Source organism: Cibotium barometz, chromosome 5 (genome assembly GCF_041138505.1).
Source record: "Cibotium barometz isolate CiBa-2024 chromosome 5, ASM4113850v1, whole genome shotgun sequence".
Lineage (NCBI taxonomy): Eukaryota > Viridiplantae > Streptophyta > Polypodiopsida > Cyatheales > Cibotiaceae > Cibotium > Cibotium barometz.
Genome location: NC_141050.1, coordinates 18,395,196 through 18,423,134, shown reverse-complemented (window position 1 = coordinate 18,423,134; position 27,939 = coordinate 18,395,196). Strand labels below are relative to the sequence as shown.

The following is a 27,939-nucleotide window of genomic DNA, read 5'->3' as shown; positions in this document are numbered from 1 at the left end:
TGCATAGATCCTCTGTGCTGAGAAGGATTTGTGGGCAGTCAGATTGGACTTACAGGTGTAGACTCTTGGCTGGTCTTTGTGTTGTACTCAGCCATACATATTATTTTTAATTGAATAAAGAAATACCGCGAGGGGCGCCAAGCTTTGGGGCCAACAGGTGTCGTTGTGTTTTCAGATTTGGGCACTCTAGCCCCAATCTGTGTTTTGTTTCTCATCTAGACTGCAAGTGGACGGGTGATTGCTTCTACCGCACTCTGGTTTTCTATCAGAGGCCGGTTTCAAGGTTCCGTTGCCGGGACCAATCATCAACTTTTTGAAGGGGGTGAGCTCGTGGTTGCTTTGAGGAAAGCCATCGCTGAAAAATTCAGCAATCATGTCTGATACAGAGGAAGAGTACTTCTATCATGAAGAAGAAGAGCAAGAGACTTCTCCTGAAAGAGATGTATCTGAGGATATTTTTGCAGGAGAACAGGCTGCAGATGTTGAGCCTTATGAGGATGTAACACAGCCAGAAGATGTGCATGGTAAAGAGGATGATGATGCTCGGTTCAAAGATCGCTTGGCTAGTGTTATGGATACTTTTATGCAGCTCACACAGAGTGAGAGATTTGCTGAATTTTTGAGATCTCGCTCAGAGCCCCGCACAGAGCCCCAGAAAAAGAAGAAGAAGGTTCGTTCAAAGAATCTTCCTCAAGGTCATAGTGGTACCACTTCACAGGATCCATCTCCTGCACAGTTTCCGAACATGCAGCATGCTTTTGGTGCTAACCCACAGAGTTCCTTCTATGGACAGCCACCTATTCCTCAGCAGAACATGCATCCAGGTTATTTTGGTGGTGGCTCGGTGTTTCAATCCATGACTGGGGGTTATCCTCAGGGAGGCATGGGTATGTATGGGCCTTTTGGAGCCAATTTTCAGCCTGGCATGCAAGGGAATATGTATGGTGGTATGCAGTCCGGTATGCAAGGAAATGTGTTTGGAGGCATGCAGCCAGGTATGCAGCATGGAATGTTTGGAAACATGGCTGGGATGTATGGTATGCCTGGTGTTGGAATGGGAAATGTTGACCCAATGATGGGTATGAATGTTGGGGGCAGTAATCTTACGAAACCACTTCCATATGATAATCTAACGCCTATGGGAAAGGCGAAGGATTACAAGGAAGGGGGAGCTGCAGTGAAGTTTGACACCTTCAGTGGGGCCAAGGATAAATTGAAGGCACTTACCTTTTTACAGCAGTTTGATGCTACTTTTTCTGGTGGGAATTACACAGAGTCCTCTAAGGTGAGGAAAGCTGCCACTTTTCTCAAGGGCAATGCTTTGCAGTGGTGGTCTACTCTTCTTTTGCAGGGCATAGCACCCACCACATGGGTCCAATTCAAACAGGTTTTCTCTTCCGTTTGGCTCACATCTACATTTGAGGTGGATGTTATGACCGCATGGCACAAGCTGGATGCTTCAAAGTGTGATAGTTTGGAGGAATATAACAAGAAGTTTTGGGAAGCTCTACTCCCAGTGACTTCTTATCGTGCGGTGCCATTATCTGAGCAGGTTGAGAAATATTGTTGTGGGCTGCCCAAGGAGGTACGAGATTATTGTATAAAGACAAGAGTAACGAACATGTCACAGATGATTGAAACTGCTATGACAGCTAATGCGTTACTCACAGGTGGTTCATCTGGATTTAAAGGCAATAAGAAATTGGGCAAGAAAGCTGAAAAATTTGGGCATGCTTCTCGTGATGCCAAAGGGTCTACAGAGACAAAGTATAAGAAGTTGCCAATGCCCAAAAGGACTTCTGAGGAAAGACAGGCTTTGAGAGATGCTCAAAAGTGTTTTTACTGTACTGAAGAGGGGCATATGTCATTCAATTGTCCCAAAAGAACGTCCAAGAAGGACCCTGACAATAAAGGAGAGCCCAAGCCAAAGAAACCAAAGCCTTCTGCAGGCTTAGTTCCTGATCTTGTGGGGGAGCAGCTAAGTGGTGAAGCTACAGAGTTGTGCAGGGCATGGGGCAAAGTGAGAGATCAGAATGCTTTGATCTTCTTTGACACAGGTGCTAGAGCCAACTTCATTTCACCAGATTTGGCTGGCCGATTGGGGATTCGCGCAGAGGAGATGGGGCCGTTACATGAGGCAAATATGGCTTGTCCAGGGTATGCAGAACCCGTTACTCCTATCATTGGGAAGCTTCGGCTTCATTTGCAGGGTTATGTGGACAGCGAGGAGTTCTTCATCATGCCTTTGGATGGCTGTGATGTTTTGTTGGGGATGCCATGGTGCCACAGGGTACATGCGGTGGTGGATACTTACAATAGGAAAATTACTCTGACTCATAGAGGGAAAGAGCATGTATTGGATGTAAAACTCAAAGGGGAATCTGTTCCTATTGTATCCGCTTCGGCGATTTCATCAGTAATGAAAAAGCATCTTTCCGCGTACTTGATTTATGTAAAGGATGCACAGGATGATGAGTCTAAGTCTAATTTGTCAATGTTAGATAAGGACAGGGCTGATTTCTTAAGTGAGTTTCAAGACTGTTTTTCCGAGTCATTGCCAGGAGAATTACCTCCTGAAAGGCCAGAAGATCATGCCATAGATCTGATTCCTGGTAGTACTCCACCGAATAGACCGCCGTATCGTGTTAGTGCAGCCCAACAGGAAGAGATTATGAGTCAGGTGCAGGAGCTATTGAATAAGGGGTTGATTCAGCCTAGCTCATCACCCTTTTGCTCACCTGTGCTCTTAGTGCAGAAGAAGGATGGTTCTTGGCGCATGTGTATAGATTACAGGGCGCTGAATAAGAATACCATCAAGAATCGATTCCCCATACCGAGGATCGATGACATCTTGGACCGCTTACAGGGCTCCACAGTTTTTAGTCGTATTGACTTGAAAAGCGGGTATCATCAGATACGCATTAGACCCGAGGATGTGCATAAGACAGCATTCCGAACCACGTTTGGGTTGTATGAGTTCTTGGTTATGCCCTTTGGTTTGACGAATGCGCCTGCCACATTTAACAGAATGATGGACAGGATTTTCAGGCCTCATAGAGAGTTTGTGGGCACATTCTTTGATGATATGATTGTGCATTCACAAAATGAGGAAGAACATAGAAGGCATTTGGCCATTGTGTTTGCAGAACTCAGAAACCATAGGTTGGTGGTTAATGGCAAGAAGAGTGAGTTTTTCTTGCAGGATATACATTTCTTGGGGCATATTGTGTCTGGTCATGGAGCCCGTATGGATCCAGCAAAGGTGGAAGCAATACTTAATTGGCCAGCTTTGAGGACCGTGCATGATGTACGCAGTTTTCTAGGATTGTGTTCCTATTACAGGCGTTACATACGGCACTTTGCTGAAATTGCTTCGCCTCTTCATGCTTTGACGAAGAAAGCAACTCCGTTTAGATGGGCTGATCGGGAAATTACAGCATTCAAAAAGCTCAAAGAAAAGCTTACTTCGGACCCAGTATTGGTGTTACCGGATCTCCGAAAGGCTTTTGTTGTCCAGTGTGATGCATGTGGAAGTAGCATTGGTGCAGTTCTCATGCAAGAGGGACATGTGATAGCCTATGAGAGTAGAGTTTTGCAAGATGCTGAGAAGCATTTACAGGTGTATGAGAAAGAGATGTTGGCTGTAATTCACGCTCTTTCTACATGGAAACACTACTTGCTTGGGGCTGATTTCACTGTACAGACAGATCATCAGACCTTGCGTTATTTCCTCACGCAGACTAAGCTTTCAGAGAAGCATATGCGTTGGGCAAACTTTTTGTCAATGTTTCACTTCCAGATTGTGCATGTGGAAGGCAAAAAGAATGTAGTGGCAGATGCTTTGTCACGCAAGCCACAGGTTTCTGCTGTTTCACTTGCTTATCATCATGAGCTTGATGAAATGAAAGAGCAGTATGCCCATGATGAGGACTTTGAAAGGTTGTATGATCAGATGTCTGAGGGTCAGCGGCATGAGCATTACACTCTCAGAGATGGGTTTTTATTGATGCATGGCAGACTGTGTGTTACCAGGCCATTGCGACTCAAGGTTATGATTGAAAGTCATGCTCCACCATATGCAGGTCATAGAGGAATTGACGCCACGGTCAAAGCAGTGGAGACTTTCTTTTATTGGCCAACCTTGAGAAGAGATGTTGATGCTTTTGTGAGGCAATGCATCGTATGTCAGAAGGTAAAGTTTGACCGTCAGAAGACACCAGGGTTATTACAGCCTTTACCTATTCCGGATAGACCTTGGGAGAGTATTGCCATGGATTTTGTATTTGATCTTCCACGGACACAAACGGGAAATGATGGCATCTGGACTATCATATGCAGGTTCAGTAAGCAGGCACATTTCATTCCCGTGCGGAAGACAATTAAAGTGGATCATATGGTGAAGTTGTTCATGGCGAACATCTTCAAGTATCATGGCTTGCCTATGTCTATCATTAGTGACCGTGATCCACGGATGACGAGTTTGTTTTGGAGAGGGTTGTTTGACAACATGGGTACAACTCTCAAGTTTTCATCGTCATTTCATCCACAGACAGATGGTCAGTCAGAAGAGGCTAACTCTACAGTGTTGGATCTTCTCAAGTGTTATGTGTCAGAGCACAAGCAACAATGGGAAAAGTATCTTCCTTTGGTGGAGTTTGCATATAACAACACTGTACATAGCTCGACAGGCAAGGCGCCTTTTGAGATTGTAGAAGGAGGGAAGAAGGTACCGCCCATTTTGCATACAAAGGATAAGATATTTGAGGCTGATCAGTATGTGGAGAGCTTGGATGAAGCTTATCGGAGAGTTAAGTTGGCCCTCCAGAAAACTCAGCAGAAGCAAAAGAAAGCCGCAGACCGTCACAGACGTGATTTACAGTTTGCATTGGGTGATTGGGTTCTTTTGCGTTTTGAAAAGGCTAGACTCAAGAAGATGAAGGGTAAAGAGCGCTTATTCCCTAAGTTGAGCATGCGATATTATGGGCCTTTTCAGGTTTTGGAAAAGATTGGTGAGGTGACCTATCGTTTGAAGTTACCAGATCACTGGAGGATTCACAATGCTTTTCACGTGAGTCTTCTTAGACCTTTCCGTGGGGATGTGCCTGAGGATGTATCAGATGAGGCTCAGCCGGAAGTTGAGGAACTTGATGAGGTTCTGATTCCAGAGCAGATACTGGCACATAAAGAAAGGAAGGTACGAGGTAAAGTTTCCCGTCGCTATCTTGTGAAGTTCAAGAACTATTCACCGATGGAAGTGGATGGAGGAAGGTGACTTAACAGATTCACCTCAGGTTTTGCAGCTTTATCTCGATGCCTTTGAGTTAGAGCCGACTCTTATTGTGGCTCATTCAGGTTCAGCAGAGCATGGGTCTGGAGCATTACCTGATGCTCAAGAGGGGGGTAGCACCTCCACTCCCTTGATACAGACAGGCTCAGATGACATCTAGAGGTTGCTTGGTGCAGATTTTATCTCATCCGAAGGTACTGAGGCTGACAGTACATCTGTTTATGGGACTTCTATGATATATGTGTACTAGTCACATGGAGATTTTTGTGGATATGTATGGTTCACAGTGGTATACAACTTGGACTATCACTATGCCATTGGTTTGCAGTGAATATTGATACATGTGTATGGCTCAGAGAGATTGGGACGCTGATCTTGCCATATTGTATATTTCACTTTGGATATTTTGATGCATCACCAGAATGCAATCGAGGACGCTTGCCATTTTTCAAGAGGGGGGTATGTCATGGCCCTGTGAAAATGGAGCAGGACAAGTGTGGGCATGGTGGTTGCAGAGTCAGAATATTTTATGATTCACATGGGGGGTGCCCGGACAGTGTTTAAGATGTGTGGACATCCCTAGGTGTGAAGGGGGGAACTAAAAACATTAAGTTTTAATGTTTATTGGAGTTTGCCCCTAGGCCTTAGTGGCCCTAGGAACTTATTAAGTTGGGGCCCTAGGGATTAAATTGGGGAGGAGTTTTCTCTCTCTTCTCTCTCTCTCTTCCCTTTTTGGGGAGTCGTGTAGCAAAAGGAGAACTCCCCTCATGCGCTTGTGTACTAGCGTGGAAAAGCTCAAGAGAAAGGAGAAGGCGGCTGTTTTGCTGTGGTGGCTGTAGCTGTTTTTCTGAGTAGAATCAGCCGTACAGCACTGTACGGCCAGAACTGGGCACTCTCTCTCTCTCTCTCTTTCTCCTCTGTTGCTGGCGGCGCACAGGACAGCTGCTAGAAACTCTGCGCAGAAGCCCTGTACAGGCTGTACAGACTGTTTTCCAGCAAGTACACCTTGTACAGCTGCCGTGCAGTGTACGGGCAGCAAGGTACAGAAGGTCCAGTTGCTGCAGAGGTGTTAACAGGTGCTGGACAGGCCTGTTTTCTCAAGTTCAGGCAGGTACAGAAGTGGACAGCAGGCTGTTTATGCAAGTACAACGCCTGGCACGTATCCCGAGGCGGTACAGACGGGTACTGTGCTGATTTTCAGATCTGTACTTTTCAAGGACAGCATAGGAGTGAGCATCAGGAGGAGGATACAGGCAAGAGCAAGCACACGTGTGAAGCAGGATTGTGGATTCAAGTACCTGCAGGCACAGATTAGTGCTGTTGCTTCCTCCAGTGTTGTTTCACGAGCTGAACTTGGTAAGCTCTGTTACTGTTCATCCATCTCTCTTTCTACTGCTTGATGTCTGCTGCAGGTATGTGTTATCTGGCTCCTTGTGAGAGGAGGAGTTTGGCAGATTGACAAGGGATTAAGACAGAGATTGGACAGCATATGTATGTTTGAACTGAGAAGATTTATCATGCTCTTGAGTTATGCCAGATGTATGCCCATGGCTGGCCTGCTTTGTAAACTTGGCTGATCAGAGGGAGGCACAGTGTGTTGTTTGAGGACACAGATCTGTGTGCATAGATCCTCTGTGCTGAGAAGGATTTGTGGGCAGTCAGATTGGACTTACAGGTGTAGACTCTTGGCTGGTCTTTGTGTTGTACTCAGCCATACATATTATTTTTAATTGAATAAAGAAATACCGCGAGGGGCGCCAAGCTTTGGGGCCAACAGGTGTCGTTGTGTTTTCAGATTTGGGCACTCTAGCCCCAATCTGTGTTTTGTTTCTCATCTAGACTGCAAGTGGACGGGTGATTGCTTCTACCGCACTCTGGTTTTCTATCAGAGGCCGGTTTCACTGTCCATGACACTCAAATCAGGTCACCACTTATGATTCCAAGCCTCAGACCGTTTTCCAATAAGGGGAAAAAAACTGAGCTCTGATACCAATGTAACGGGAGGCGGACACGTGTATTGGAATCGTATAAATGTGAACAAGATTCTGAGCACTTAACACTTGAGCATTACAACCACAAAGCTGAAAATGACAGTACACCACATAAAGGGGCCGATGATAGGCTGACCCCCCCCCTTTAGGTTATATTACCAAAAGAGTCTGCAAGTACAAGTTTACGGGTGCCTGGGGATTCACCACCAGCCTGCACCTGATTCTTCCAAATACATCATGAATGAATACATTTCAAACAAGAGAATCTGTAGGTACATCCGCCCTACACACAGGTACATCCGCCCTGCACAAGCCTCTTCACAGGTACATCCGCCCTGCACAAGAGTATCACAATCCTCACAGGTACTCCGCCCTGCACAAGATGTAAATGGATCTTTAGGCCCTGTTTCCACGCGAGAAACTGATCCAGAAACCTGTGTTCTCCGCGAGCAAGTGTTCCCAATGCTTGCCCTAAACACCTGTTACACCAGGAATCCTTGAGACACATCCATGCTCACATATTCCATTGCTGTCCGGCCTGTTTTATGCAATAACCAGTCCAAAACAGCAACTTTCCATCGCGAGAATTCCACCTGTAAAGGGTCCTACAGCCCTGTGGAGGTCCCTAGAGCTGTCCTGTACTGTCCAAGTTGGCTTTGGACACCTGTAACCAGCCCAAAACTCGCAATAACCAGAAATTACAGGTCTGAAATTTACCAACCAGCCCTTTAGAAGAGTGTGGGGATCGATATCCAAGCTTGTGTGAGTCCGGGAAGCAAGCAACCAGCCCTGTAGCAACTCCCAAAGCTTCAACCAGCTCTCCAATGTGTTGAATTATGAATAAAACAGCCCAAATGGCCTCTTGAAGGAGGCGCCTTTCTCCAGTGCCACCTATGGGGCTTGGTGGGTTCACATACAGGCTGACAAGTGTCCCCATAAGGTGTCCAGGTAGGTGTCCAGCCCATAGTGCTCCATTTGTCCTGTTTGTATAAGTTTAGGTCCAACCAAATGGGAAATGGCCATAAGCTGTCCGGACTTCATTAATTTTGGTCCAACCAAATGCGAACGCATTATAAGTTGTCCGGCCACTTATTAATGAGTGTGGACCTGCAAACCAATAAACTTTAGTAGTAAATGAAATAAGCTGTAAATTGAGTGTGGACGCACTTACCACCTGCAAAACCCATAAGCCCACAGTTTTAGACCCAAGCAGGAGTGCACACACGTGTCCACAAGGTGCCCGGGCGTCCCCGGTCCCTCGGACTTCACAAGCCAAAATAACAAGCATTGTCCAGGCAGCAAGACAATGTCACACAAAGTAAAATAAAGTTATGGCATGCATCATTTATGCATTGTGCACATGTAAACTTGGAGAACCACCTATCATCATTCTTGTACTTGAAAATATTCCGCCTGCCATCATAACACACCATGTGTGCATGGCCGGAATCCACACGGGCACCGCCCGAAAGTCCACAAATGTCCTGCCATGTCCTTGGACTCATATGCATCCACTCATATGATCCATACACATGCCCAGGTATAATACATACATGCATCCGCATGTTTCTAGGCCTGACACGCATCCGCATGTCCCTAGAATATAGGGATTTGTGACACTCTCTTCATTAATAGAGGCTCTCTTACTGCACACTAGTCTCTACCACCGTTGAAGGCTTCCCTAATGATGGCTACTCTCTTTCTCTCTCTCTCTTGAAGGCTGCCCATGAAGAATACCGACTGTTGGGGACTGTTTTGGAGGCTTCCATCGCAAAGAAATACTGAAGGCAAGGGTATTTAATCATTTATTATGATTTCTAGCCATTGTACTTGTTGTACCAGCCCTTGTACTTGCTGTACCAACCACTGCACCTACTGTACCAACCACTGTACCTGTTGTACCAACCCTTGTACCGACTGTACCAGCCACTATACCGGCTGTACCGGCCACTATACCGGCTGTACCGGCCACTGTACCTACTATACCGGCCACTATACCTATTGTACCGGCTGAATGGAGAGCTGAACCTGTTGTACCAGCTCTATTGCACGAAGACCCGTGGTTTTTGGGGAAGAATCAGTACCCACACAGAGGTATATGGATTATATTGTTGGCTCGGCATTTCTACAGCATGTGTTCCAGTTTGGTAGCCTCGTGTCCGGCTATGTTATGGCATTTGTATATAAATAATCCGGCATCTCCCGTGGGGAGAGTAAGGCCCTCAAAGCTTGTACATGATATTATTCTCCTTGGGTAATAAAATACTCCAAGGGGGGGTCGGCCCATTCCAGCCTCTATGCAGTGTCACACGTGCAAGCTCCACTTTCAGCATTAGTGGATGTTTTGTCCAGCTTTTATGTTTCATGCAAAGTGATATATGTTGAGGCTCTGGCCATATTTAAATGTTTTAATATGCATTGATGGTATCAACAAGCGTGTCAAAGGCCCTAGTCCCCCGGGCGGGCGAGTTTCAACTAGTTCCCCCGGGCCCCAACCTCTTCAGTCACAAGGAAAAGAACCCAAGGAGAAAGAGCAATGGCAATTCAAGGCTACCACCAACAAGGAAACCCCAAGTGCAACCCTAGCAAAGGATAAGGCAAAAATTGACCAATTCATGAAGCACAATGACCATCTCCAAACATATATGGGACAAGATATTCCTTCCACCTCGAACTCAGAAGCCTACGATGTAGTTGAAGGCCCTGCACCACTCATTTCCCTACCGCAATTGGCCTCCCTCTCAAGCCTCGCTAAGTGGGTACCTCACCCTTGCTAGATGAACAGGGGTACCAATTAGAAAAACTCATGAAAATTTTCAAAGAAAGCAAAAAAAAAGAGTCAAGGGAACCAGATTGCAAAGAGACCATAAGTCATGGACCACCTGCACAAACTCAGCCTCGGTGGGCTGGCAGCTCTTCAGGCTGGGGAGGCTCAACCTTAGCACCTACTTTAGATTCATCTCCTCTTGGTGCCAACTTGACCTTGGCCCTCACAATAAATGTGATCCATGAAGCCTTGCACTTGCCCCGAGCTACAAAGCCTTACCAGAAGCTGAGCGGAGCACAAGGAATGATCAGAGACATTATCAAGGACCAGTCAACAAAGATGGAGTAAAACGGGAGGACATCACTCAACCTGATCTACTTACCCTAGCCCGTGGTGTCCTCACCATGCTGATGGACAGGTACATCAGGTGCAAGCTCTCCCTCCTCGCCTGCCTCAAGGAACATCTGCCAATGAACTAGGCTGACCATTTTCCTCATAAACTCCATACCATCTACATGAACCCGACTGATAAGCTCGGAGTAGCCATGATCCTCACCAGGGTTCTCTACAACCTCGCAGGATGGAAAGTGCTCTCCGAACCCTATAGCTACCAAAATGTTGCCGCCCCAAGCAAGCCGCCTCTATAGCAAACCCCAGTAGCTCCCTCCCCTGCCGACTCTTCTCAACCTAAGAAGGAACAGCTGGATCAAGAGACCACTGACATTGACCCCAAGCAAGCCTCCTCTATAGAAAACCCCCGTCGCTCCCTCCCCTGCCGACTCTTCTCAACCTAAGAAGAAATGGCTGGATCAAGAGACCATTGACATCGAGGCCTTTGCCGAATTTTTAGAGACGAACCAGTAGGCAGCAAGCAGACACAATTGGTAGCCAGAACCTGACGAGCCAGCACAGTTTACTGGCCCCTCCCACAGATCCATCCCTATCACTGAGAAAGTACTAGGAAGTGCTAGGTGGTGGTCAATTACTTCTCATGAGGCACAAAATATTATTGAAACCCACCAGTGGATGCAGGAAGAACACCTCTCCTTTGCCGAAAGCTTCTCTCACAGGCCCTCTTCCACTCTAGGGACGCCTTCCAGACTTTCCCGCTGCCTTTTCCTCACTAATTCAAAACCTTACCGGGCACGTGACCACATACATGGCACTTATAGGCATTTAACATCGGAGGGCAGCATAATTACAAACCCATTGGAATCCTGGCACTGTACCACAGAATATGGAGGAAACTCCAATTCATGAGGACCAACTAGCAACACTTGTTCAACACAGTCTATGAGGCCTACCCCCAAGATGTCTCAGACAATGAATACAGGGAGGCCCATGAGTTCTACAAGTCAATGAGACTAGCACCCTATGGAGGAGGATGATGAGAACAGTGGTGACTGCCATGGACAAGGAGAAAGACGACATTGATACGCCAGGCAATAAGGAGAAAACAAAAAAAGAGCACCCTACAGGTTCAAAAGCTGGTGGTGGCCCGAGCAAGGCACCTCAGGACCATTCCCCGTCAGGCCCATCTTCTGATACATCAACTCCAGAAGCTTCTTCCCAAGGCAAAACCCAAGAACTTCATGCCCAAACCACCATCCTCAGTTCCCCCTCCGTTCGCCTTCACTTTGACACCCGCAACTCCACCCATGGTTACACCCCCTGCCTACACCACCATCCCCACCTCTGTCTCCCTAACCACCCCCACCCATTACTTCCTTAGGGGAAGTCTTGAATGGACTCACAAAGGCCTCCATCTCACAAGTCGATCGCCACCATTTTACCCCATAAGGAGCCTCATCTTTGGAAGGATTAGAAGAAGGAGAAATCCCATCATCTCCAATTGGGGAGCATGAACAGATATACTCCCCCCAACCATCCTTTCAACTGGCGAGAACCATTGGATGCCCTCTACATCGACCAACAAGCCATTTGGATCCTAAAGCATAGACGGAATCCCACACCAGATCTTAACAGGATCACAGATCACCTAGACCTCTTCCTCATCAACCTTTATCTAGAGGTAAAATTTAACCATTGGTCAAGGGCATGTCACAAAAGGAGCCACGGTGGATACAGGAGACCACTGTCTCAACAACTAATCCAATCGTGCATGCCCTTATGAGGGCTCATGGTGGAGCAACCTATTTAGCGCCGACTATATCTTCTCCAACCCCAAGTTTTAGAAAGAATACTATTATGCTCCTTGGTGCCTCCGAGTCAGCCCCATCTATTTCCCCATCGACCGGTGGGTCTGGGATCTCTTTGACAACAAAGAGCTAGAGAAGAACCCAAAGCTACAATTCAACTTCCCATGAATACCTTCTACCTGTCGTCCACCCACCCTTCTTGATGAGGCATGGATGCTTCACACCATACAAAAATTCATCCAAGATTATGACCAAGTGACCAAGTGCCCGACCCTGACATCATCATCACCATTCGCTTCTTCCGCGTCATCATCATCCTTTTGGTGGGATTTCTAGACTGGCGCAGTTTTAACGGAAGTCTCCAAGACCTCACCTTTGGCATATACCTAGATGAATCCGAAAACATGCCCAAAATCACCTTTAAGAAAGTGCAATTTATAATCTCGCCTTCAACATCGACAAAGACCCCCACACGACCCCGAACATTACTCGGGCAGTCGGGCATTATAAATATGGGTCCATAGTTCATAACATACGTTTAGCAAACACATACGCATTCGGGTATGTAAGAATGTTTCGAGTATGTTTCAGTCCCAGGCTGAGTAACATACGTGACCAATATAATACCTCATAGAAAAGACGAGATTTAGACAAATGGATACAAATATACATTGTAAACTCAAGCTCTCCAAGTTCCATTATAAAAACTTACAAAGTTATCACTTACAAGTTACATAAATGCTCATTGCGTGGACCGATTTTTTATTTAAAAAACGTAGCAACTTTCAAAAAACGTAAAACCTTAGAAAAGCATTTATAAAAAAAGCAAATATGAAAGACGAGTTTCAAACGTGTATGTTGCAAACGTTTGCTTCATGAAGCAAACGCGAATGTTATAAACTATGTATGGGTTTTGTATATAAGACATTTTGACTAATGAGAAAAGACATAAATCCCATTCTCACAATTGAACTTGAGTCTTTCTTGCTCTTATGATTGATGGTTGCTTGTATGCTCTCTTCTTTTTAATACATGCTTGCTTGAGGATTGTGTTGGTGAGTGATGGTGTGATAAGGCTAGCTCTCTTCTTCCTCTCTCCTTCTCTTCTCTTCTACCCCATGCTCTCACTTACCAAGGCATTGTGGTATAGGTTGAGCTTTCTATAGCTCTCTTCCCGTTATGCTCCCCACCCATTTGCAAAGCTTCCTTGCGGTGACAATAACACAAGGTTGAGAAGGTTGAGGACCCTAGCAGCTAGCTCTCCATTAGAGAGGGTTGCTCTACTAAGAGTGACTAGAGGTGCAAGCTGGCAAGGCCCTTGCGTTCTTTATCTTCTACTCTCCCTCATGCAAGGCTTAAGTGCTCTCGAATCGATAAGCAAGCTTGTTCAATAGAGAGAAGGAGAGGAGAATGCAAAGGTCTTACCAGTTTGCACCTCAAGCCACTCTTGTGGAGAGCTAGGGTCCTCAATCTTACATCCTTCATTGTCACCACAAAGGAGCTTTGCAAACGGGTAGGAAGCAAAGAGAGAGAGCTATGAAAAGCTTAACCTCTACTTCAATGCCACATGAGAGAGTAGACAAAAGCTAGAGAGAGAGAAGAGAGCATACACCAACACCATCACCCACACAATCCCTAAGCATGCATGCAACAACAAAAAGAGAAAGCATACAAGCTGCTTTAACCACAAGAGCAAGAAGACTCAAACTCAAGTGTGAGAATGGAATTATGTGTTTTCTCATTAGTGAGAATGTTTTATATACAAGACTCATCGGCATTACACAAGTCGTAAACTCAAAGCTTTCCCATAATCATTTTCCATAAAGCACATCGCACGGTACAAAAATGTGGCTTGAAGATGTTGCCGCACTTTTTGGGAGTAATGTCAGCCAATGTGGCTAGCAAAGCTTTGTGATAAAATTAAGGAAGACTACATGAATAAGTCCTTGTATGCTTAACAAGTTAAACCTTGCCAAAGTAGCTGATGCTCCTACCATTAGAGTGATTATTAGAGTGATTATCACTCTGTTGGGACAATCCTTGAAAGCATGTTCAAATCCGCACTTGTAACATGTACCTTTGTATGAAATGGCATTAGAGTTTAGCACTAGTTTCGAGAATGAAGTTGGGATACTTGATGCGACGACTCTATGTGGACACTCAGCAACATGGTATGGACCCTTGCAATGGAAACATTGAAGAGGTGGCATATGCAACAAGTTATTGTAGTCTCTCGCTTTTTGTTGCACCATGGCTTAAAACAAGGAGGCATAGTCAATGGATGAAGGTTGTTCTGGATATCCATATGAATAGTACTGCTCAAATGACTTATAGCCCTCCCACTTTGGACTCTTGGAGTCCATTGGCAAAGTCACCGAGTACTATTATACCAGTGTGGTTCCAAGAGAAACTGGTTAGGATGATAATACCAGAGGTAGGTATGGCATTGGTCGCAGTTTGTACATACCTCTCGTTACAGGGTTCTAATAAATGGACATTGGATTATGCACCGGTTGAGAAGCATTTGATATAGGCGGTAAGGCTAGTGGTTGGCTCAATGCTTAGGCACCGAGAGCATAGGTTGTAGTGCAAGATTTTCTTGGTACCAACAATGGATTGTATTGTGGTTCCCACTTGTAATGATCACAATATTATTGTTTTCTAGTCCTTAGCAATGGACACTCCGTACTTGCATGGTTTCATGTCATGTGCATCAGAGATGCCATGGACATTCTCAGGTGCTGGTCCAGAAAAGGCAGCCAAATAAAGAGAATAAACTAGATAGAGTTAGGATTTGAGCACAAGAGGACAAGTGTGGACTCAGAGCAAGGCCTGAAGGGCTTCTTGACAGTGCGTTAGAAGCAAGGATAGCTGGTCGGCTGAACCAGAGGACAAGGCAGCAGCCGGCGCATCATGATCAAGGGGAATATTCAGGTCGGGCAGCGCTGAAGGGATTTTATGGTATGTGGACTGGCCGACCAACAGTCGGCCAGTTGGCCAAGCCTTTGAGAAGTCTGATAAAAGGGACCATGTGCTCATCATTGAAGACATTCATTCCTTTATTGGGTGGATCATTAGGGTCCAAGTAGGGACTAGACTTTTGGGTGTTTATCACCTTTTCTTCAAGGCAGCCTAGGGCTGTGGACTGAGTACCTTTTTGTACTATATCAACATACTGAATTTCCAGCATATCTCTCTCTCTCTACTCTCTCTCTCTCCATATCTGCGTTTTGCATCAGTATGTTTCCAGGAGTGTTTAGGGCTGAAAGAAGACCCCCAGAGCTTCCGCGTGTAAGCTACATGAGATAGAAGGAGCTCTACTAGAGCAAGAGACCAAGGTAAAAGAGAAGAAAGGGGTGGACTTGGTATCAGAGCATCAGGCTCAGCAAAGCTAAACACAGAATCAGTCCCATATGATGGTGTACAGGTCCAAGGTACAGGAAAGTACACGGATACGAAGCCCAAGGCAAGGAGCACAGAATCGGGAAGAGCTCACAGGAGGTTTGTTGGTGGTGTTCCACAAAGCCAGAGGGGATGGCAGTCCTATGAGCCAGATAGGTTCTCGGGCAACAGTCCCAAGGGAGGTTTACCCTCCAAGGGTGATGTGAGAGTGCCACTCTCATTTCTCAGGAATGAAGACCAAGACAGTGTTCAAAGTCAGGGCAAGAATGGATGGTGGACTAGATGGAATAGATGCATAGATCTTATTGTGAGTCAGAGTGGTTTTGGAGAACGAGCCGGGCTTTCAGAGAAAAGGGTTGCCAAGGGATGGATGGATGACAGAGGGACTTCGGGAAAAGATTTAGGATGATGACAGTCATCCAAGAACAGGTTGGAATCCCGTCATCAAGTTTAGCAGAGGGGGATGTCATGTGCATCAAAGATGCCATGGACATTCTAGGTGCTGGTCCAGAAAAGGCAGCCAGATAAAGAGAATGAACAAGATAGAGTTAGGATTTGAGCACAAGAGGACAAGTGTGGACTCAGAGCAAGGCTTGGAGGGCTTCTTGACAGTGCGTTAGAAGCAAGGATAGCTGGTCGGCCGAACCAGAGGACAACGCAGCAGCCGGCGCATCATGATCAAGGGAAATATTCAGGTCGGGCAGCGCTGAAGGGATTTTATGGAATGTGGACTGGCCGACCAGCAGTCGGCCAGTTGGCCAAGCCTTTGAGAAGTCCTATAAAAGGGACCATGTGCTCATCATTGAAGACATTCATTCCTTTATGGGGTGGATCATTAGGGTCCAAGTAGGGGCTAGACTTTTGGGTGTTTATCACCTTTTCTTCAAGGCAGCCTAGGGCTGTGGACTGAGTACCTTTTTGTACTATATCAATATACTGAATTTCCAGCATATATCTCTCTCTCCTCTCTCTCTCTCTCTCTCTCTCTCTCTCTCTCTCTCTCTCTCCATATCTACGTTTTGCATCAGTATGTTTCCAGCATAGTTTCCAGAAACGGCGTTTCTGGAGCACCGAAACGCCGAAACGTTTCGGAAACGTTTCCAGAAACGGAAACAGCGTTTCCAGCTTTTATTTTTTCCAGGGTTTAAAAACCCGCGTGCTCTCTTCGCCGGCATTTTTCGCCTTCTTTCCGCCGCCTGTTTGGAGCTGCTCTAGCCATCTACCTTGCCCTCTACTCCTCTACCTCCACATCAGCCCTCTACCACGCCCTCTACCTCTCTACTTGGGGCCTCCACCTTTGCCATCTAAGCTCTACCAAGCAAGAAGGAGTCACACCTTGCTCGCAGCCTGCAGGACCAGAAAAACAGCCTCCACTTCTCGAATCTCTCCGAGTCTTCCGACCTCGAACCGCACAAGTAAGTTAAGTAACATGGCTCGGACTCCGGATCCTTTTTGGCAGCATGTGGAGCAAGTGGGGGCTTATGCAGGATCTGGTGGCTCCAGGAAATGGAGATGTAAATATTGTGGGTTGGTCAAAACGGGGAGTGTCACCCGTGTGAAGGACCATCTTGCTCATGTTCCAAACAAAGATGTAGGGCCATGCCCCTCTGTTCCTCTAGATGTTCGGAAAAGCCTTGAAATGTGGAGGCAAAAGCGTTTTGCCGTTCCCGAAGAGGAAGTATCTACAGCAATGGGTGGTCAAGAGCATGAAGCTGGTTCAAGTCAAGCAGCAGCAGCAAAGAGGGCCAGAGGCAGAGACACAGGATCAGATTTCTCCTCTACCTCAGTGTCGGGTGTGCATGCAAGGAGGACTCCTTTGCCAGGTGATGTATCACATTCACAAGACACCCCTCCAATAAATACTGTACAAAGGGCTAGCATCCAAGCAGGATTTCAAAAGCAAGCAATTGCAGAGGCAACTAGGGAGCTCACCCGGATGTTCATACGGTGTGCCATTCCCTTTCATGTGGCCAAGACAAATCAATGGAGGAAGACCATGAGGGCCATCAGCCGCATTGGATGCGAGTGGGATGGCCCTACATCTGAGGCTCAGCGGACACGAGAGCTAAAGCGGGAAAAATCATGCATAGAAGTGCAGCTAGAGCCCTTGAAGGAAACATGGAAAAAGTATGGCTGCACTATATTGTGTGATGGGTGGTCAGATGTACGCAAGAGAAATGTATACAATGTTTTGGTGTCATGCTGCAAAGGCCATTGATGCCTCCCTCCCAGGTCTCACAGTTACAGGTGCATTTATTTGGACACATATAAGGGAGGCTATAGTGCAAGTTGGGCCTGAGAATGTTGTGCAGGTGGTGACAGATAATGGAAGTAATTGTAAGTCTATGGGCTCTATGCTAGAGGATGAATTTCCAGCCATTGTGTGGACCCCTTGTGCATCACATAGCCTCGACTTATTGATTGAGGACATAGGTCAAATACAATGGGTTGAAGCCATCTTTTGCACCGCACGAAGCATGGTGAAGTTTGTGAAGAAGAGGCCAAAAGTCTTGAGCATGTATCGGGCCTACAGCACTCTTGAGCTATTGCAGCCTGCAGCCACCAGATTTGCATACATGTTCATTGTGCTTGAGAGACTCCTGCGAGTCCGCAGAGAGTTGGTACGCACTGTCTACTCAAATGAATGGCTAGAGTGGGATGAGAGAGAGAGCCCCAAGGCAAGAGCTTTTGTGCGTGATGTCATGAGAGAGGAGTGGTGGGTAGAGGTTGAGGGGTTGATCAAAACTCTCAACCCCATCTACACAGTGTTACGCATTACAGACATGGAGGGCAGTACTCTAGGCCTTTTATACGAGTACATGGACAAGATTGGGGAGGCTCTCAACAAGCAAGACTACTTGAGAGCAGAGCAGTAAGTCTCCTCAGTCATGGCTACCCTTGCTTTACTTCTTATCTTTATTTTACTCTTGAGTCTTTACATTGGTCTCGACTCTTGACTCTTGTTTTTTGTCCTTTTTTATCTTATGGTTTGATCTCTAAAGGGTTGATGAAATCAAGGCTGTGTGGAATCGGCGATGGGATTGGTTTCACAGGCCGATTCATGCAGTAGCACATGTATTGCATCCTTTGTGGCGAGATGAGGAGCAATACGAGAACGAGGAGCTAGAAGAAGGCTTCATGACATACATGAGGAACTTGACATCTGGTAATGTGCACATGCTGAAATGTATAGAGGATGATCTCTTGGCCTTTCGCAACCAGACAGGGAGCTTTGGTCGAGAGACTGCAAAGCTTCGAGAGACTCAGCTACAGCCTGTCTCATGGTGGGAGAAGTATGGAAATTGTGCTCCCACGCTGGTAATTCACTACCCTTAACTACAGTTTACATAGTACACTGTACAATGTGCATCTTTCTTGTTTCCACTTAGTTCTAATTTCTAATTGTATGTGCATTTCAATAACAGAAACGCATCGCCATTCGAGTGCTCTCACAGGATTGCAGTTCGGGTCCATGTGAGAGGAATTGGAGCACTTGGGCCCTCTTCCATACAAAGAAGAGGAATAGGCTGAGTACCGCTCAGCTAGAGCGGTTGGTGTTTTGTCATTGCAACCTCCAGCTCCTTGAGAGGAATGCCCGACATCCGGAGCCTTCACAGGTGAATGTGGATAAGATCGACATCATGAGGGAGAGGTTCATCCCAGAGATCCCACGGAATGAGCGTGATATGTACACCTTGCTTTATGAGGAGCTGACAGTGCCGAGCCACAACACCCGCTGCACCACCCATTCTCAGAGGCAGAGGGGGGGATCCATCGCTTCCACTTCAGCAGAGGCAGAGGACCATGATCCTACCATTTCTTCATCTGAGCCTGACTCTCATGAGTCGGAGGATGACTCCTCCATGGATGATCTTGATGAGTGATTTTTGGAGCACTTAGCTCTAGGATTTTGTCATGCCAGCAGCTACTGCCAGCCTGCCAGCCACATGGATATTTTTTGATCATGTTTTGTATTTACTATAGTCTATACATATGGATTATGGATTATGGATGATGGATGATGGATGATGGATCTTGTTTTGTATTGACTCTTTTGAGGCTTGAGCCTACAGTTGTCATTTCTGAATTTTGATCTATCATTTGAGTCTTTGACATTGAATTTAAGCAAAGATGTATTTTTCAAGCTTTTGTAATGTTTTTATTAATTATATATGTATGTATTAAACCCTAAAACCGAAACTCCGTTTCCCCGTTTCTTCCCGAAGGCCGAAACTCCGAAACTCCGTTTCCCGCCGTGCTCCGCACCCCCGTTTCCGAAACTCGTGGAAACTATGGTTTCCAGGAGTGTTTAGGGCTGAAAGAAGACCCCCAAAGCTTCCGCGTGTTACATTTCAGCATCAAATTACACACCAAACCATCTCTCTCGGTGGAAATAAATGTGGACGTCCTACTTGAGGAACTTGCTAAGGTTGGCCTTAAGGCTGCCATTGGGGTTGACCTTACCACTGTTGGCCCAATCGATTAAGTAGATTTTATGTCAACTCATCCACGCTCATGCCCTTGACTAGGACTCTAGCGGATCTAGTTGGACACCCCTAGCCGTTGAGGCTAAGAATGATTGTCTCTTGATTCAGATGAAGGACGTCTACATTCTCATCTTCCAAATTGTCTACTAGGTCTATTGCAACGCTCATCAAAGATGATTGTCTAGACCTGTAGAGATGGTCATGAAGCCTCTTGCTCTTGAGACCAATCATAATGAGCAATAAATCGTCTAGTCTTGGTGAGGGCTCCATCTCATATGGAGATACTTGGTTATGGCAATATAGTCTCACATTGTTTATCCCTCCTCTTGCGTAAGGTCATAGATTTGTACGATAGGACTTCATATGGCTTAACTAGCCGACAATGAATGAGTGTCTCAAAACCATGTAGCTAGCCTTTTCATGTGGATTTACAAACCTAAACCATTGACCTACTTTGCTGAATGAACAAATCTTGGTGGGATCATCAATTCTTCGCATGGCCTCGCAAATTGGATCGAACTTCTCTAAATACTAAATGGGATCTTCAATTCCATCAAATTTAGTCATGATCCTGAAAACCTACAAGCAAACCTATTCAAGCAAGCATCCATCTAGCATGCATGAATCTAGCAGCATACAAGAGAGACCTTAAGAGCTGCAACAATTGTAACTTCCTAATGTGGGTGTGCACTCTCTCGACCATCATGCGTCCTCACTCTGTTGTCACACCGAACTGCTGCTTGCCAAAAGGGTGAAGGAAGAGCTCTCACTCTCAAAATGCAAAAGAAAAACCTACAAGCAAACCTATTCAAGCAAGCATCCATCTAACATACATGAATCCAATAGCATGCAGGCAAGCAAGAGTAACGAAGGGAAGAGCTCACATGTATTCTATTACAAGGGAATGATATGTATTGCTAGTGTTAAAAATGATTATATACAAATGACTAGTTTTCATCACACTAGACTAGCCAAACTTCAAAATAATCCGACCTCTACTACTCGCCTTACGCAAGTATGTCCACGAAGACCTTGGACCCTGTTTGACATTAAGCTCAAGGTAAGGCTGCTTTATTTGTTCCAGCACCATCTTGCAAAAGATAAGTGTCCTTTCAAGCGGGTAAGACGGCGAAGTGCCTTACGATAGTGAACCACATTAACCTACGGAGTAGTTAATAGTCACAAAGAATCAAGCGATATAACTGAGCAACAAATTTTTGATCCAAGTGCAACCGATGATCCCCCCCTTAGTGCTAAGAAACAATAAAGTGTTGCAGTGTGTTGGTGTTTGCTTAAGAAAGTTATTTAAACTAGCAACTTTGCTAAGAAAAACTATGAAGCTTGGAAAAAACTGGGTACATAGCACTAGTGCACACCTTCAATACTATGATTTAAGAGAAACTTATATGCTAAACCAAAGCATGCATCCGATTTAGGATACAAGGCAAGTGCAAAGTACTAAGAGACAAATGAAGACCGATTCTCTCCTTTTGGCGGAGGCTATAGACAAGCACAGGAGGTAAGTTTTTAACTTATAAGTGTGATCACATCTTTCCGTCAGATTGAACATGCACAACATTGAGGTTGGAGGCAAAAAAATGGAATAGCAGAGTACTCCAGCAGGGGGTAATACCTTGACATCCCAACTCTGCTTAGTAGGAACCTAATGCCAGAATCTTCCCTCCATTGAATGAAGCAGAAACATCTCCAGATGTGCGGGGCATATAACGCCATTGCAGAGACTTGCTCATCATGACATAGATAGACCTTTGCCGCTTTTGCCCTCAGTCTCAGCCCGCCACCATGACTTTCCTCTTTACTTTGCGCCTGGTGGGTGTTCTGCGGCTGACAGATGACTCGTTATTGTCAAAAAGGCTGAATGGAAAGATCTTACCAGCAGAAGACCAGTCCTTGAAAGGATTCTGTGTCATCAGAGATGGTCTGTGGTAAGCTTGTTGAGAATTCTTAGTCTTCTGCTCAGGTACAACATCAAGCCCAAGCCAGGCAACACGAGTGGCATCGCCAACATAAATGTTTAGTGCTCTGCAAAAATAAGAACGCTTAGATCATATTCTCTGTCTTCTGGTGCCGTCGATTGATTGCACTGCAAACACACTCAACCCAACAGCAGGCCCAATGAGAAATCACCTGAAAAGTAGGCAAATGTGCATACCTCAAAATAGTGCAGCAAAAAACCACTACACCAACATGGTTGAAATGCTGTTGCATCACCCTCTCTGCTCCATGCAAGAACTGATACCGAAGATTTCCAGAAAGCCCCAAGAATGCTCCATAACTCAAAGCACTGATTTTCACCGCTGGTACTGGCACCGACAGACTGGTACCAAAAGCCGGCAGAAGGGCAATTCAGTAGAGAAGAACTAAAGTAAAAAAAGCATTGCAGCAAAGGTATCAGGGTCTCTGAAAGGAGACCTACTTTTCCTGCTTTGCAGCTGCTAGCTTCATTAGACCACCTGCTGCAGCCCCAGTCAGCAAACCAACCAGACACAGCTCTCCTGCCTTGTAGAAAAAGCTTTGGACCCTTTTTAGTGTATCAAATTCTCGAAAGGCATAATTCCTTTCAAACACGTTGCTTGGAAGCTTTTGAATGGTGTTCTGCAAATTGAACTTGAATGTAGAGCCATAAGACCGGCAGGGTGCAAGAGACCAAACAATCGCAATATTGCACAGGGACAATGACAATACATTAACAGCAGCCAAACTCCACTCCTCTTTTAGCCTCTCTCTGCGATGCTGGACTTCCCACCAAATACCGTAGGCGATTGTTACAGCTTGTTCCCAACACGATTTATACAGAAATCCAGGGTCTGCTATCATACTGCGAATGAAAAGGGAAGGAGTTAGAAAAAGTTCAAGGTCCGAGGCAGCCAGGACAAAACAAGTTAAGGAAGCTTCACGCACTGTGGAAGGCCAGGCCTGGAGGGGTGGATGTGAAAATGGACAGTGGACAGCAGAATGGGCTACACCTGTGATGTCCAAGCAGGGAAAAAACTCATGTGGCTTTCCATGTCAGGGCCAACTATTGCCAGCTCGTGGGTAGAACTTCAAGCAACTATTGTCAGCTCGTGGGTAGGCCTTCAAGCAACAGACCAAGCCGTAGCTCGGCCGGCCACAGGGACCCTTGTTTTGAAATTTTAGCAGCATTTTAACTTCACTCTAAAGGGCTTATTTATGCTTTTAAAGACAATTAAGCACAAACTTGGACACTTCATGACACTGACAAATGATGAGTCCAAACCTCTAGTGCTATGAAAGGGCTTATTTATGCTTTTAAAGACAATTAAGCACAAACTTGGACACTTCATGACACTGACAAATGATGAGTCCAAACCTCTAGTGCTATGAAATTCAGGGGCATAAGATGAGGATGTTACCGTCCAATAAAAGCTCGGGAAGCCGAAGGTGGAATGGCTCTAGATAGGAGCCTGGCCAAAGAAGGTCTTCCAAAATGTGAAATGTACCTGACCATCTGTGCGGAGCTTATGAAACCCTGCAAATACGTCACTTTTTAGTTAGCAATTGCAGCAGCACTAACATCCCGCATGTGATGATCAGCTAAGATCCCGGCCAAAAAAGCATGAACAGATCATAATCTACTGCTTCGTGGACCCCTCACAGAAAAAATTGCCATACCAGTTCCATGGATTGCCGCAAGCCTGCAGGCAAGTCAGAAATAGTTTTGTACCATTCCTGAAGAATCGCTTCCACAATCTTCCTGTCAAATACCTGCAATATGGTAGAACTATCAGCTTCTCCCGCATGCTTTTTGATTGAGACAGGAACAAAACCACACCTAGATAATGTCCCTCACCTCCGGGACTGCTAGCCGCCTTTGGAAAAATCCACCTTCATCTCCTTCATCATCATCATCGGCATCTCCAAAGTAATCATCATCATCGCCTCCATCATCACCACCATCTCCTCCACCATTATTAATCTTATTACCAATGTCACCTCCACCGCCACCATCTTCTGTCTGCATCACAGATGAAATCCTTAATGCTGTCGCAAACAGCCTTATTCATTGGCGTGCACTAATTAGTGAACAAATCGAGAAGATAAAGGTCAAGGATTAATTTTGGGTGAAAATCAAGGTCCTGTCGAAAATGGGGGTAGAAATCAAACTTTAAAAAACGTGGGTTACACACATACCTGCGGTGAGACTCGTGTTGTGCTCTGGGACAAATCAAGCTTCGATTTTTCAAGGGTTGCTCCGCCAAAAGCGCCATATCCTCGCTTCATGACAGGGGCCATGGCATGTGCAGACAAGGAACCCTCTGCTTTACCTTGATCATTGGCGTTTGCGGCATCGTTATCTGTAAGCCCGCTCAGATTCGAAATTTCCAACTTAAAGGGCGACAGCCGTACAGCGGCCTGGCGGCGGTTCACATCAAGGAGAAAATCCAGTTGCTTGGACAAAGCCTGTAAACTCTGAGTAGAACGAGAGCTTCCCTGCCGTGGCCGAGTGGCTATCAGGGGGCAATGGTGAGCTTGATGATGGTGCTTGCAAGCGGGCTCTGCAGAAGTGTATCGTGGAACCAGGCATTGCGTGGGCGAGGAAACAGCCCGTACAGAAGCCATCTTAACCAGAAACCTTAACCCTAATCCTAACAGAAAACCAATACCTTCAGAGTCCTTGATTAGAGTTCTCGCCTGTCTTTTTACTCTTCAAATTCAACCTTGCGCTCTGCTGCTCTTCGTGATGAAGAGGACCTTCTGCTGATAGGGCAAAATTCAGGCCGAATTGAAGCTGATTGCAGACGTACAAATCAGAGAGGGGGGTGTTAGCAAGGGGCAGAGGGGGGTCCTATCAAACGACACCCAGAAAGGAGTTGAGGAGGACACAATTTGGCCTGTGTACTTCCAAGGTGCCTTTGTTTAGCCAACATATATTCCGTTAAGACATCTAAGGGTAGCTTCTTTTTTTTAAAACCAACAAGCGCAAGAATTAATTAAGAGAGACAAAAATTACAAAGTCTGGCTGGGAAACAGCACCACAATCATAACAATTACAAAAATCAAAATTCTTTATCGCATAGCTTCAATTTTGGATTGCAGAAGAGACACAAAACGAAAGGCCTCCTCCGTCTTCATTTGGAGCGCAAGCTGCTGAGCTTGTACCGGAATGCTTGGTTGAATTGGAGGTTCTCTAAGTACTGCATCTTTTGTGGTATACAATCTCATCTGTACCAAGTGAATGTCATACATCTGCACATGAAAATCAGCAAACAAAATTCTCAAATTTGGAACCTGGTAAGCAGCCTCAAAAGCAGTCGCACATCTATCTTTCCAAATCAACCAAAGGAATTCAGCTCTAACTCTGGCCCAACACCGTGAGAGCACCCCAACCGTATCCCCTAGAAGAAGTTGTTTAGCAGAGGGCAGGCCGCCCAGAGCAAACCAAATCGGTGACAATATGTCAACAGATCTCTGACAATTTCTGAATAGATGCCCAATATCTTCAATGCTAAGTTTACATCTAGCACATACCCCATCTACATTTCCTACACTTGTCACCTGTCCAAATGGCTTTATGCATAATCAGCCACAATAACACAGATTTCTTAGGCTGAATCTCTTTAGACCAAATTGAGCGAAATTTGAAGTTCCATTGGCGGCTGTCATAAAGGACTGACCATCTCTTGTTGAGAGCCACATGAATAGGGGTAGACGGTACTGCTTGCACACGAGGGGGGTGACAGAACGCTGTGCCTCCTCTCCAACATAAGCCTTTGAGGGAAATGGGCTCGGAAACTGATATCTGCCATGCCTCATCATCAGGAAAGATACTGATACGATCTCGCACCAGCATCACTTCCCAAGGGAGGAGTGAGAATTTTAACAGCAGTTCATCATTAGTCATCCACCTATGGGAGGGAAATTGCCACACATCAACCCAAACTTTGATGCCCTTCTTGTGAATACGTAGAGCAGTACGTATTGACCTGCTCGACACCGGAGGAACTGGACTAAGAGGAAACCACAGAGAGTCCGAAGCTCTGATAGAGTAGCTGTGTCTGCTTTCCCACACAACCCCTACCTTGTCACGATATTTGTTCCAAGCTTTCCATAAAGAGCGAAGCAGCTCAGACCCTTTAGGTTTGACAGTTTCATGACCTATCAAGATAGTAATCCAAGGCAGATCCATCCAGCCTAAGAAGTTTTCCAAGGAGAATTGGTCAAAGTTTCTAAATAGCAAACGGGAAGAGCATTCCTCTGGGTGAGAGACAGCTCTAATAATAGTCTTAACAGCAAGACGGTCAGCCCTAGCGAGAATATCTACTACCCCCAATCCCCCTTTGTCCCTGGGAAGGTAGCAGAACTCCCATTTGACTTTGGCAGCTCCTCTCCTGAAAGGGTCTCCAGACCAAAGGAAGTTCCTACATAGCTTTTCAATTTCCTTTAGATGAGAGTCTGGGGGTCTCCAACAGGTGAGGGAAAAAAGGACGTAAGCAGCTAAAAAAGGACGTAAGCAGCTAAAAAATGATTAATTACCAGCACTCTGCCCGCTAACGATAGCTGCATACCCATCCATCTATTTAGCCTGCCCCTGAATTTTTCAACTACCCAGTCCCACCTTTGCTTCAGGGTAACTCCGAAACCCATAAGAATGCCTAGCAGCCGAAAAATTTCACCAGCCCGAATGCTCTGACAGCCCTGCTAAGCTAGCCAAAATGGGAGATTTCCATCAACAGAGAACACACCCGTTTTTGTATGATTGACCCTTGAGCCAGATGCTAAACAAAAGGTGTCCAACACCTTCCAAAAGGTCAGGAGAGAATTCTGATCATTGATGAGCAAGGCGTTGGTGTCATCCGCGAACTGAGAGAGAATCTGAACACCATTCGAGCTAGGTAAGGGAATGCCTTTGATTAGCCCCAAACTCTGGGATCTTTGCACCATACAATTCAGGCTATCCACAGCTATCACAAACAACAGAGGAGCAAGAGGACAACCCTGTCTGACCGACCTGGCCAGGGAGAAAACATCTGACATTGAGTTATTTAGCGCCACTCTAGCTGAAGCGTTGCCGAAGAGGGTTTTAACAAACTAGATCAAGCTCGGGCCAAACCCCATCTTCTCCAGACTGAGTAATACAAAGCTCCACTCCAGCCTGTCACATAGGCTTTGTCAAAATCAACTTTGGCAAAAATAAAGTCAATCCCTTTCTCCTGAGCATACTCTACTCCTTCCCAAATTGAGATTACAGCTTCAATAAGTCTTCTTCCACGGATGAATCCTTTCTGCTCTGCTGAGATGTGCTTCATTTAGCTGGGAGTGATCCTGCAGGCTATCACTTTGGCGAGCACTTTGTATACTGAATTCAGCAATCAGAGGCCTCCAGTTCTCTAGGAGATCCTTAGGCCCTCGTTTGTGGATAAGTTTTATCACTCCCGTATTGATAATAGTGGGCAAGGCAGAGTACTTCACCGATTCTTCCCATACCCTCTGAATAAAAGGGGCAATCCAATCTTTAAAGGCAAGGAAGAACTCACCCGGCATACCATCCAATCCAGGAGTTTTGTTTGGTTTCAAACTCTCTATGGCCATCTTAATTTCTGAGATTGAAATAGGTACATCAAGTTGCTCTGCAGAGATGACATTATATCTAGCCTCCCAGACCGTATCACGTGCCTTATCCTTCAGCTCACTGGACTGTTCAGGTGTACTAAAGAGCTTTTGAAAGTGATTGCGGACCAGCACATAGTTTTCCTCCTCAGTCCTAGCCGTGCCATCATTTGTGGATAGCAGAGGTACAAGATCCCTTACTTGTTTTTTCCTCAGGATCTTGAACATTTCTTTAGACGGGCGATCAATCCTACCA

The 27,939-nt window shown here is 45.8% G+C and overlaps 2 protein-coding genes and 1 long non-coding RNA gene across 3 annotated transcripts; 2 read left to right on the top strand and 1 right to left on the bottom strand.

Moving 5' to 3' along the window:
* The first annotated feature begins 7,488 nt into the window (after positions 1 to 7,488).
* Positions 7,489 to 8,112, top strand: LOC147638156 (uncharacterized). Its single transcript, XR_015265370.1, has 2 exons — positions 7,489 to 7,571; positions 7,603 to 8,112. It is a non-coding gene; the product is annotated as an uncharacterized LOC147638156 (long non-coding RNA).
* A 9,710-nt stretch (positions 8,113 to 17,822) lies between these two features.
* LOC147638155 (uncharacterized) lies at positions 17,823 to 19,549 on the top strand. Its single transcript, XM_086798086.1, has 3 exons — positions 17,823 to 18,478; positions 18,609 to 18,924; positions 19,032 to 19,549. The coding sequence occupies exons 1-3, from the start codon at positions 17,952 to 17,954 to the stop codon at positions 19,488 to 19,490; spliced, it is 1,302 nt and encodes a 433-aa protein (XP_086654212.1). The 5' UTR covers positions 17,823 to 17,951; the 3' UTR covers positions 19,491 to 19,549.
* Positions 19,550 to 21,480: 1,931 nt separating this feature from the next.
* On the bottom strand, positions 21,481 to 25,034 carry LOC147638154 (uncharacterized). The gene is made up of 7 exons (XM_086798085.1): positions 24,267 to 25,034; positions 23,926 to 24,090; positions 23,748 to 23,840; positions 23,489 to 23,604; positions 22,531 to 22,932; positions 22,267 to 22,431; positions 21,481 to 22,136 (listed from the first exon to the last, which is right to left on the bottom strand). The coding sequence occupies exons 1-7, from the start codon at positions 24,693 to 24,695 to the stop codon at positions 21,884 to 21,886; spliced, it is 1,623 nt and encodes a 540-aa protein (XP_086654211.1). The 5' UTR covers positions 24,696 to 25,034; the 3' UTR covers positions 21,481 to 21,883.
* Between the last annotated feature and the right edge of the window lie 2,905 nt (positions 25,035 to 27,939).

Bases quoted from the DNA above. Each gene is read 5' to 3' on its own strand.
- LOC147638155 (XM_086798086.1), top strand. From the start codon at position 17,952: ATGGGCTCTATGCTAGAGGATGAATTTCCAGCCATTGTGTGGACCCCT. The intron at 18,479-18,608 runs GTAAGTCTCCTC...TGATCTCTAAAG, and splicing joins GACTACTTGAGAGCAGAGCA to GGTTGATGAAATCAAGGCTG. The intron at 18,925-19,031 runs GTAATTCACTAC...TTTCAATAACAG, and splicing joins GAAATTGTGCTCCCACGCTG to AAACGCATCGCCATTCGAGT.
- LOC147638154 (XM_086798085.1), bottom strand. From the start codon at position 24,695: ATGGCTTCTGTACGGGCTGTTTCCTCGCCCACGCAATGCCTGGTTCCA. The intron at 24,091-24,266 runs GTATGTGTGTAA...TCTGTGATGCAG, and splicing joins CAACACGAGTCTCACCGCAG to ACAGAAGATGGTGGCGGTGG. The intron at 23,605-23,747 runs GTATGGCAATTT...ACGTATTTGCAG, and splicing joins TGCGGCAATCCATGGAACTG to GGTTTCATAAGCTCCGCACA.